This window comes from Grammomys surdaster, unplaced genomic scaffold (assembly GCF_004785775.1).
Source record: "Grammomys surdaster isolate TR1022 unplaced genomic scaffold, NIH_TR_1.0 98, whole genome shotgun sequence".
Classification (NCBI taxonomy): domain Eukaryota; kingdom Metazoa; phylum Chordata; class Mammalia; order Rodentia; family Muridae; genus Grammomys; species Grammomys surdaster.
The window spans coordinates 533,403-544,935 of NW_021604577.1; the positions used below are offsets into that span (position 1 = coordinate 533,403).

An 11,533-nucleotide genomic window follows, 5' to 3' on the forward strand; every position below is an offset into this window, starting at 1 on the left:
AGAATCCAAGAGATCCTAGTTTCAAACCCCAGTACATTCGTTTTAAAAAAAGAAACAAACAAACTTTTAAGGTACTTTATCAATAAACATTCCTCACTCATTTTGCTCAATGGAAAAAAATATCATGTTTCTTGATTACCTCTTTAATGAACCAAGTCTACCTGATCCCCAGCATTGTGTCACTGGTTTTCATAGTTATATGACACTTAGCACTTAGCAAATACAATATTTATCATTGGATTTAATTGGGTTTCTGAAAGCAGTTAATTACTGAAATGTATATATATGTATGTGTGTGCGTGCGTGCCTGTACACAATTAAGTACGCATTGTACATGTGAGTACACATACATAAAGAAGCCAGAGGTCAACCTCAGATGTTGTTCTTCAGGATCTACTTACCTTATTTTCTGAGACAGGGTCTCACTGGAGCCCGGAACTCTTTGTTGTTAACTTGGTCAGCCAGCCAGCCCCAGGGACAGCCCCAGAAGGTGTCTACCTCCCTGATAGTGGGATTACAGGCCTGCACCTCAGGCCCAACATTTTACCTAGATACTGGGGATTGAACTCAGAAAGTACTTTACCAAACTGAGCTGTCTCCCTAGCCCTGGAATCTTCCTTTCAGGCTGTTAGTTTCCATTGTCTAGAGAACCTTGTGTTTTCCTACTTTGTTTCCGTGAGTGGTTGCTTCCCCCTCTTGGTTCCTATGAATAGCATTGCTGTGGCCATGGGCTTGCATGTATGTCTTTAAGACTTCAGATGCACTCTTTGGATGCATACTTAGAATTTGGCTACTAGATAAATAACTGGATCATGTAGTAGCTCTATTTTTATTTTCAAATTTTTAGGAGCTACCATACATGATCCCAGCAGCAATGTACAAGGGTCCTGTCCTCTACTGTTACTTTAAAAAAAAAAAAAAAAGCAGCTCATCCTTGTGTTCTTAGGTGATATTTCTCTGCAATTTTCAGTTGTGTTTCTCTGATTAAAGTTGTTGAATTTTCCTATGATTATTATTTGTCTGTTGCCTATTAGTTGATGAGGTTATTTTATTTGTAATTGTTGAGTTTTAGGAGGTGTTTATATATTATAGCTATTAACCCCTTACTGGATACATCATTTTCACATACATTTATTCATTCTACAGGCTGCTTAGTCTGTTGACAGGGCCCCTTGAAGAATGTGAATTCTTAAAGTTTGATGTATTCTTGTCTTCTTTCACTTTGCTTCTCTGTGCTTTGGTATCATACCTAGCAAATTCCAAAATCCATTGTCCTAAGTCTTTGACTAGGATTTCTTCTCGGAATTGTGAGCTGTGATCATTTAGGTCTTTGGTTTGTGTTTGTGCACTTGTGTCTGTGTTGTTTCAGTCTTTCACACGTGTGTGCAGCTTTCCCAGCACTGTGGTTAAGTAAGCTATCGTTGGCCACATACATGAGGGCTTATCTCTGGGTTCTGTTCCTTTTGTCTGTGTGTCTGTCTTTATGATGGTAGTGAACTATTTTGATTATTGTAATGTTACGGACATTATGAAATTGGAAACACTGAATCTTCCAGTTTTGTTCTTTTTAAAGATTGTTTAAAGATTGCACTTTGGTGCTGCCAGCAGCTGGCCTTCTTAGAGTCAGGGAGAACACACCAGAGGCTTATCCAAGGAGCACAAGACTTACTCAGCTGAGTGGTTTTCAAGATATATGAACTGAGAATGATAGCCATGATCCCATCTTTACTGAGACTGCTAATAACTGAAAACAGACTCATTTTTCATAGTTCAACTTTTCAAGAGACCAAAGTGGTCTCGCTCCAAGCTGCAGATGAGTTCTGCCTGGCCTGTGGTCCACCCAGGTTCCTTCAGTGGCCAGATGACTTGGCACAGTAGCTTGTGCTGAAGAGAAGGGCATCATCTTAGAAGGGCATCATCTTAGAAGGGCTGGAGGTGACTAGTAGACTGTTAACAGAGTCTTTTAAAGTGTGTTTAACATAAATGAAATAGTCAGGGCAAGAAGCTGGCTTTAGGAGAGATTGGAACCATAGCATACATTAAGTCAAACCACTTCCAAGATACTCAGGTGGGAATGAGAAGGCTGCTAAAACTGGAGATAAGGATTTCTGTGGTTCTTGGCTAATTAGTCTCATCCTTAATATGGCCTGGATATGATGAAACTCAACTTGAGTGCACAACATAAAACAACTCCGGTTGTTTCTACCGGAGTTGAAGTAGCCTGCATCCTGCAAAACCCAACATACAAGACCAGTGCCTTTCCTATGCACCAACAATGAGCTTGTTGAGAAAGAAATTGGGGAAGACTAAACTAGAATAAGACTGACCAACTGGGTGAGAGACCTAGACAGTAATCACTGAACCAGAGCCAGGAGGTGGTGGCACACTTGCCACCAGCCTGATGACCAGAGCCCAGTCCCTGGAACCTACATGGTAGAAGGAGAGAACTGACCCACAAAGTTGTTTTCTCATCTCTGCATGTGTGTAAGTGTAACACACACAATACACAAACACACTCTCAAATGTCATTTTTTTAAAATGCAAACACTGAAGCAAAATAAGCCAGATCTAGAAAAATAAACACCGCATGTTGTTATTACATGAAATCTAGATTTATCAGTGTGTGTACATGTAAATGGCACAGTCTAACTAGGAGTTAGGATTGTAAATAAACGTGTATTGAGTGTTGAACCTGGTTTTATCAGACAGATACTGTTGTATGTAAAGGGACATTGAGGTTTAGATAGAGTGGTAGTGGGCGAAATTGGAGCTGGGAAGATGGCTCAGTGGTAAGTTGTCGTCCAAGAGTAGGTTCCTGAGTTTGAACCCCTAGCATCCACATAGAAAAGCTGCTGTGAGTGGTGTGCCTGTAACCCAGTGCTGAGAGGCAGAGACAAAAGTAGCCCTGGGACTCCCAGGCTGAGCTTGCTTAGTCAGCGAGCTTCAGGTTCATTGAGAGACTATTCAAAATTAAAGTGGAAAGTGATGGAGGAGGACACCCAGCACTGACCTCTGAACTAACTATACAGACATGCACACAAAGTCTCACTACCCCTCCTCTCTCCCTGGTCAAGTAAAAGATGTGGGTGCCTTCATTACCCCACTTTCATTAATGTGTAGATTACTCACAAAGAGATGGGCTATAGCTCAGTGGTGAGAGTACTATCCTAGCATGCATGAGGCTATATAATGTATGTTATGTAAATATTTTAAAAACTTAAGAGTTGAAACTATACCATAGATCAAATAGGCACAACAGATAACGCTGCAGTATTCACTCCAACAGCTACAAATACAGTCTTTGTAGCCGATCTTCGGCTACTTTATGGGTTCTTCTTTCTCCCACCCTTCTCCACCCCTTTTCCTCCCTTTCAAGCCCCTAACACTAGATTGGAGAGGGAGAAGGATGGAGGTAAAAAGGACAGACTACCTCCTGCTGATTAGGGGCACCAGGTTCCTTGGGGCAAGTTTGATCTTCACGGTCATGATATCTAATTTCTTTTCATTTCTTTGTGCACGACTACTTAACAAACCAAAACCAACCAATGATTACTACCACCACCACCCTCAGAGCCCTAGCATTTATTTATAGACCCTCTGACAAGTCCCCAGAATTCCAAATGTCACACAATCACAGAAACTATCTGCAGCTGGCAGAATCACTCACCTGCCAGAGCTTGGGGTAAATCATAGTCAGCTGCTATGGGCAGTCTGAAGCAGTCCCATATCCCACACCTGGGATTAAAGTGAAACCCTATTTCCATAATATTTCTGTGGTTTTTAGAGAAATCAAAATTCTCACTACATGTCTTCTCATATTTCTACATATTTGGAGTAGCATGGTGACCAACTTATTTTGTTTTTCAGGTGATGATTTTTCTTTGATTCAACAAGAAATATTTATGGTTAAAGAATGTAAACATTGCAACATCGTAGCCTACTTTGGGAGCTATCTCAGGTAAAATATAAGAGCGTCATCATTTGATCTGTTTTTCACTTTCTCTTTCCCACTCTTCTCCCTTCCTCTTGTGTAAATGCCACGCTTTGAATACGTTGTCTGAAATTCTAAATCTGGTAGGGTTTTCTTGCCGTCTTCCCTCCTACGTAAACATTAGCACCTCTGTGTATATGACCAGCCTTATCTGGCAGCCTTGATGGAGCACTGTGAGTGATAACAGAGAACAGATCATATCCTAACCTTCTTCAAACTGAGAGAAATGCTGAGCTGATGTGCTCTTATGTGTGCTGAGGAAAGATTGCTCTGCCAGTTTCCTGTTGCTCTCTGCAGAGCACCCTGAGCCCCAGTGTGCTATGAGAGGCAACCATGGGCCTATAGAGTACACATTTCAGTAGCTGGAATCACACTCTCACTTAATTTTCTTTTCCTTGTCATATTAGTAGGGAGAAACTGTGGATTTGCATGGAGTACTGCGGTGGCGGATCACTTCAAGATATCTATCATGGTACTGTTAATGTGACTTTACATCTTAAAGCCTACTTTGGCCTTTTATGATTGTTGTTTGACATTTCTAGCTAACAAGGGAAATGAGTTGTGTAGATTTAGTCTCTAACATTATTCTTTCTTGTCCAAGAGACAGGTTTAAAAACTAGGAATTCTTAATGTTGCTCTTGGTTATTCAGCTAATTTTGTTTGAGCCTGAACTAAGAGATCCATAAATACTTGTACAATATAAATTTTACTTTTTACCTGGTCATGGTGTATATTCTTCTTACCCCAAATGCTTCTGAGGCACAATCAGAAACATCTAGCATTTAAGGCCAGTCAGCACTAAAAACTGAAGCTCTGCCTAAAAATTACATAAATACTTAGGTGTCATTTCTAAGAAAGCAGAAAGGCATGTGCCAAGGGGCTACCTAAGCTTTGTTATAGGGCAGTCATAAAAAGAGTCAGCTAGATAGAGCTATCAGGAGGGAGTTTTTTACTCTAGCAATTTGTATTAAAATATGAGTTTGAAAAGAATATTTAGTATTCTTGTAATTTAGTATCCTCAGTTGAACTTGGCTTTTCTTCATAACCCGTTTTAGAAATAGTTTTTCTGGGGCCTCCACAGTTTCATTTTTTGTGTTGTTGGCAGCTTATTGAATTTCTAAAATTTGTAATAAAAAAATCTCTATGAAATATTTTTCTTTTCTTTATTTAATAAGACCTGTTGTAGATATGTATAATTCATCCAGAATTATAGAAAGTACTTGAAAACATTTCTGTGCTAAAATCTTTACATTGAAAGTCATCAACGTCAGTGTGGCTTCTGAAATAGCCACAACGATGTAAAAACAAAGGTGCTGTCCCACTGCTGTAGCTTAGAAAGCTCCAAGTCTTTAGATTATCAGGTGGCCAGTGACGAGGGAACCTAGCTGCACTTAACAGTTTATGACGTAGCTGTGTATATGCTGGCCTGAATATTTCTCCTCAAAAATATGTATAACAGTTGATCATGCTTAGGCTCTTGAATTTTTATTTTTGTAAGTATATATGAGTGTAAATGCAGGGCAAAATGAGAAGATTATATGCAAAATCGTAAGTCACTGCCTCTAAGGAGGGAAACGTGGAGCTCAGAAGTAAAATTCTGAATTATGATAAATATGTATTATATCATTCAACTGTAAACTTTAAAGTTGCCTAATTTTGTCACAACAACCATAACAAATAAAAAAAAAAAGTCTTGGCTACTCAGTCTCTCTCTCTTTTTTTTTTAAGTTTCCCACATAAATTTTACAAGTACAGAAAATACTGTGGTGTTGACTGTCTCTTACGAGCTTTAACGAGAGCCTATGTGGTGGTGCACACCTATAACCCCAGCATGTAGGAGACAAAGGCGGGAAGATCAGGATATCTTTGATTATGTAGGGGAATGACTCAGGGCCAGCCTGGGTTACATAGGACCCTGTCTCAAAATATAAAAGAATTTTAGTAAACAGTAACCCTACTTTTTTTAAAAAAAAGAAAACTACTTTATTCTCTTAGAATCACATACACACACACATACATATATATAAACTACCAGAATGAATATTTTTTTCTCCATTTATTATTTTAAAGAAGTATTAGGGCTGGAGAGATGGCTCAGTGGTTAAGAGCACTGACTGCACTTCCAGAGGTCCTGAGTTCAAATCCCAGCAACCACATGGTGGCTCACAACCATCTGTAATGAGATCTGATGCCCTCTTCTGGTGTGTCTGAAGATAGCTACAGTGTATTCATATATAATAATTAAATAAATCTTTAAAAAAAAAAAAAAGAAGTATTAAATAGTAACATTTATATGTCACTGAATCTAAGATTTTATAGTTATGATTTTTATGAAAAGTTTTTATTTAGATATAATTTTTACCTCTCTGTACTTTTACAAATGAGAACTATTGAAAATATGATGAATACAGCTGGCAAATTTTACCTCTTTCCCTTTTATGCTTAAAGAATTGTTCTGAGACTTTGGTTTTGGTTTTTCAAGACAGGGTTTCTCTGTGTAGCCCTGGCTGTCCTGGAACTCACTCTGTAGACCAGGCTGGCCTCGAACTCAGAAATCCGCCTGTCTCTGCCTCCCACGTGCTGGGATTAAAGGCATGCGCCACCACTGCCCGGCGTTCTGAGACATTTTTATGAAATTTCTGTTTGCAGCATTGAAACCTGATCGTTAGTTAGCAGGGCGTGTAGCCACGCCTTTAATCCCAGTACTCAGAAGGCAGAGGCAGGTGTTTCTCTGTGAGTCTGAGGTCAGCCTGGTTTACAGAGCTAGTTCTAGGACACTCAAGGCTACACAAAGAAACCCTGTATTGAAAAGCCAAAACTAAAATAAAAATAATGCCTGATTATTATTTGTTTTTAGTTGAGTATAAGGAGTATTATTCCTTTAAGTATTATACTAAAAAGCACAGTAATTTAAATTTTTTTTAAAAAGTCTGTATATGCTTGTGTATGAATGTTCTCGGAGGTCAAGAGAAGGTCTTCCTCCAGTGCTCTGTGCCTCTGTAAGTAATTCAAGAACAGAGTCAGCCATACTCCTGGCTTTGTTCCTGTGACTGTGTGAGGACTGAGCTGACAGTCCTGGCCCTCTACAGACCTGCCTGTGCCACTTGCACTAAGTTTTACCCATAATGGATGCTTTACATTTTCACTGTCCAGAGCTGTCTGGGAATAACATCTTATTTTCAGAATTGACTTTAATATTCTCAGGATTTGTTTCATTTCTTAAGTTATGCTATCTGCTCTTAGTTAGAAGATACATGTTCAAGCTATATGCTGCTTTATCATTTTATAACTAGACTGTTTTTAATGTTAGCTTCAAATGACAATATGTTTTTTGTTGTTCTGTCTTTGTAGTTACTGGACCATTATCTGAATTGCAAATAGCCTATGTCTGCAGAGAGACCTTGCAGGTACAGTATTTGCATACGTCACTAGAAAGGCAGTTTCACAGTTAGGAACTGTAAAGTGGTGGCTTGTTCAAAAGCTGAAGAGTAAAAGACAGTGCTCTCCCTGTCCAGCCTCAGTGCTGTAATTGTGTAAAGCTAGAGCTTTCCTCGTGAATGATCTGTGAGGATTTATTCAGGCAGATATTGAGCGCACAGTGGTCACATGTCTTCTTTGATGCTGAACTGCAGATGGCCATGTGTGGTAGGGTACTTGGGTGGCATGAGTTGCCACCAAAGCTGAGAAAAGCCATACCTCGGCATTGTTTAATGTAAGTCTGTAGACTTGTCAGTTGTAAGGAGGTGTCTGGCCTTTCCCCTCAAGCTTTAAGAGTGTGAACAGAACATTCCTACAGAATTGGGAAGGTGTTTGCCAGATCTTGCTCTGCGTGGCATTAAGTACAGGTCATTGATTGCAGAACGTCCTCTTCTAAGTTCCATCAGTGTATGGAAGCACGAGTGTGCTTCTTTACTCCAGAGCCTGGGAGAACTTTAATATACAGTGTATCTTCACTAGAGATTCAGCATCTCTACATTATTTTCTCCAGTTCTCTGAAAGACTACTCGTTGCAAGAATTAGTGTTAGCAATATTGTTCATCTGCTTTAAGGCATGGGGAGGGGTCGCAACTGATACCTATTGAGAGTTGCTTCTTTCATGTGCTTCCTAGACTATGTAATTTGTTGAGAAGTGAGATTGATGTTCTGTATGTCTATGTAGTTGTTATTTTAAAATGAACCTAGGTTGATCAGATCCAAGAAAAATTGTAGTCAGTTTTTACAGTGCATTTCCTTGTGCTCCAAGACATTCTGTGAGACAAATACAGGTAAATTCTATCCGTATGAGCATCTTCATGTACATGAGGGATTGTTTCTAGGACTCCAAGAATACATATCTGTAGCTACTCATCTTTTACATAAAATGGCATAGTATTTACACATACCCACATGTTCCTTTGATCGTTGAGATCATCTGTAGATTACTTACAATAAATAGCTTACATGCCATAAATGTTGCTTAAGTCACTGTGTTACTGATGTTCAGGGATGACAACAAAGATATCTGTATGTATATTAGTGGTAAAAAATTTTTTCTCAAATATTTTGAATCTTTCTTTGTTTAAATCCATGTATTTAAGTGGGAGAAATGACTAGAAATGTATTTTTCCACAATACAAACCTTTTAATAAAATACAAACCTAATCATAGAAAAGAATTACTGACAGATTAGTTTTCTTTATATTTTAGTTTCTGACATTCATTGTTTAAGTAACAGGATGCTAAACCAAAGAGAAAGATCAGCAACTTAGACTTATAGTCAGGCCCAGTAACTATGACTTCATCCTGTTACATGATTCTAGTTTCCTGTATATGAAACAAGGCTATATAGACAGTGACCTCCCAAATCTGTTCCAATTCTAAAGTGCCCTCAAGCTAATAGACTTCTACATTTGGTCAAAATGGAGTGACAGAGACTAGCAATCACCATATTGTACAAGAAACTTGGCAAAATATAAAACAGTGGTTTTCAGGAAGCAAGACAGAAGGCCACAACAGACAGGAAGTCTAGTTTTTCTTATTCAGTAATTCAGGTAGATATTTGATGCTGTCTTTCTAATATTCTTTTTTTTTAACTTTAGGGTCTTGCCTATTTGCATACTAAAGGCAAAATGCATAGAGATATCAAAGTAAGTTCACTTAATATATTTAAATTGCTGAGTTTTGAAAGAAATTGTATGTTGCTAGTTAATAGTATTTGTGCTTTCATTTTAGGGTGCAAATATCTTATTAACAGACCATGGTGATGTAAAATTAGGTATGTTATTTTGAGTTCTTAATTTTTTTTTACCAAAAAAATTAAATGGTATTTAAGTTCGAATATATATATACATATATAAAATCATAATAATCATTACCTGTGATACTTATTTTATTCCTAAAGAGAAAAATCACTTAACATAAGAAAATCTTATAGGTGAAAAAAGTCATATTTATAAAGCTATTAGTCATATTACTTATGATAGAAAGATAGAAACCATAGAGTTCTTTCCAGCAAATCATTAATACTTATGAAAATATGTGAGTAAATCTGGCATATTAAATGGCAAATGAACTAGTGTGCTTAATTTTTATTACTGTCTTAGTTAGGGTTTCATTGCTGTGAAGAGACACAATGACCAAGGCGACTCTTAGAAAGGACAATATTTAATTGGGGCTAGCTCACAGGTTCATCAAGGCAGGAACATGGCAAGTGGCCAAAAGTTCTACATCTTGATCCAAAGGCCACCAGGAGGAGACTGGCTCCCACAAGGCTAGGAGAAAGGTCTCAAAGCCCACCCCCACAGTGACACATCCCCTCCAACAAGGGCATACCTACTAATAGTGCTACTTCCTGGGCCAAGTGTATTCAAACCTCCACAGTTACTGAGTTTAACAACAAATATATAATTTTATGTACATAGGAAAATATTCCAAAAAGTTGCAACAAAGTAATAACCTTTTACTGTTTTAGGATTAAAGAAATTCAAGTGTATGTTTTCTGCATGTTTTTAGTTTTTCCATTTTTCCCCAAATTAGCTTCATTATGATTGTAATTAAAATAGTTTAATTAGCCTAATAAAATAAATTTTTCGTTCTAGTAAAATTTTAAGAACTTTTCTTTTAATGAATGTGTTATGAACCAAGTAAGGACAGATCTTAGTATTAAACTTATGCACAGTTCTTGACATTAATACCTAAAATTTAATGATGCTGTGCCAAGGGTAAAACTTACAGATGCTAGTTGTGTCAAAAAGCACTCTACCAATTTTCTGTTCTGTTTTTTCCCCTGACCAGCTGATTTTGGTGTGGCTGCAAAAATCACAGCTACCATTGCGAAGAGGAAATCCTTCATTGGCACTCCTTACTGGTGAGACCTCATTGCCATCGGCCTTCTGTTTTCATTTCTTCATGCTTTTGACTGAATCCTAAGTCTTGTTTCTTAGCTTTTTATTGATTCTGAGTTTTACATCATGCACCCCAGTACTGCTCATCTACCTGTCCCCTCATACCTGCCCTTAGCCCATGCAACCTCCTTCCCTAAAATAAAAAACCCACAAACAAAGAAAGCACAGAAAACAAGTCATTGTGGAAGCTGTAGTGTGTCACAGTGTGTCCTACAGTATATCCCTCTGTCCACACATCTTCACTTGCAAATCTGAACCTTAACTCTTGATAATACAACCAACCATCAAAGGCCAAGAGACTTGTGTGCTACTTGATACTTTCCTAAGTTTGATTGTGCTAGGGAACTCTGATTCTTCATAGCATCCAGCATGATGAAGGGCTTATGTAGAATACGGAGTTTAAAAAGAAAGACTTCTATTACCTCTTCTAATTTTCTGTTTTAATCAAGGACTATACTCCCGGTTGTTAAAACCTACATATCCTACTCTAGGGTCCCACAGCCCCACATGTGTGGTATAGCCGATTGATGACTACCATAGTAATTTCTCTAAAACACTGCCATCCTCGTTGATAAATAGTTTAGGTATAATAGAAGACCTCATATTACACATTAGACTGAGCCTGGCATGTGGATTAGGCCTATAATCTCAGAATTAGGGAGGCTGACATAAGAAGACTGCTGTAAATTTGAGAGTAACCTGGGCTATGAGACCCTGACTCAAAAAAAAAAAAAAAAGGCAACAGAATTGCTTAATATTGAAATAGTGTAATGAATACTGTAGCAGGCAACATTCAAAGTTTGTATTAAAAGTTGGGTTTGTTTGTATGGTGTTTGGATAATTTATTCTTTTGAAAATAGTTTAAAGTAATTCTATACCTCATAAATAATGCCAAAATAAGTTGTTTAAGGGGATCGGAGAGACAGTTCAATGATTAATAGCACTGACTGCTCTTCCAGAGGATAAAGTTAAATTTAAAGGTTTAAAACAGGGCTGGGCATGGTGACACACTCTGAGGATGCAGAGGCACGCTCTGTGAGTGTGAGGCCAGCCTGGACTACGAAGTGAGTCCCAAGCCAGTCAGCATTACATAGACTCTGTCTCTAAAAATAAAATAAAATAAAATAAAATAAAATAAAATAAAATAAAATAAAATAAA

General features: G+C 37.9%; 1 protein-coding gene across 3 annotated transcripts in view; it reads left to right on the forward strand.

Moving 5' to 3' along the window:
* The window catches only part of Map4k5 (mitogen-activated protein kinase kinase kinase kinase 5), a 95,842-nt gene that overhangs the window by 37,150 nt on the left and 47,159 nt on the right, over positions 1-11,533 (forward strand). For all 3 annotated transcript variants that reach the window (XM_028782042.1, XM_028782050.1, XM_028782058.1), the window contains 6 exons: positions 3,868-3,958; positions 4,399-4,463; positions 7,343-7,398; positions 9,070-9,117; positions 9,203-9,245; positions 10,265-10,337. In XM_028782042.1, the coding sequence (XP_028637875.1) occupies positions 3,868-3,958; positions 4,399-4,463; positions 7,343-7,398; positions 9,070-9,117; positions 9,203-9,245; positions 10,265-10,337 (376 nt within the window). The remainder of the gene's footprint in view (positions 1-3,867; positions 3,959-4,398; positions 4,464-7,342; positions 7,399-9,069; positions 9,118-9,202; positions 9,246-10,264; positions 10,338-11,533) is intronic.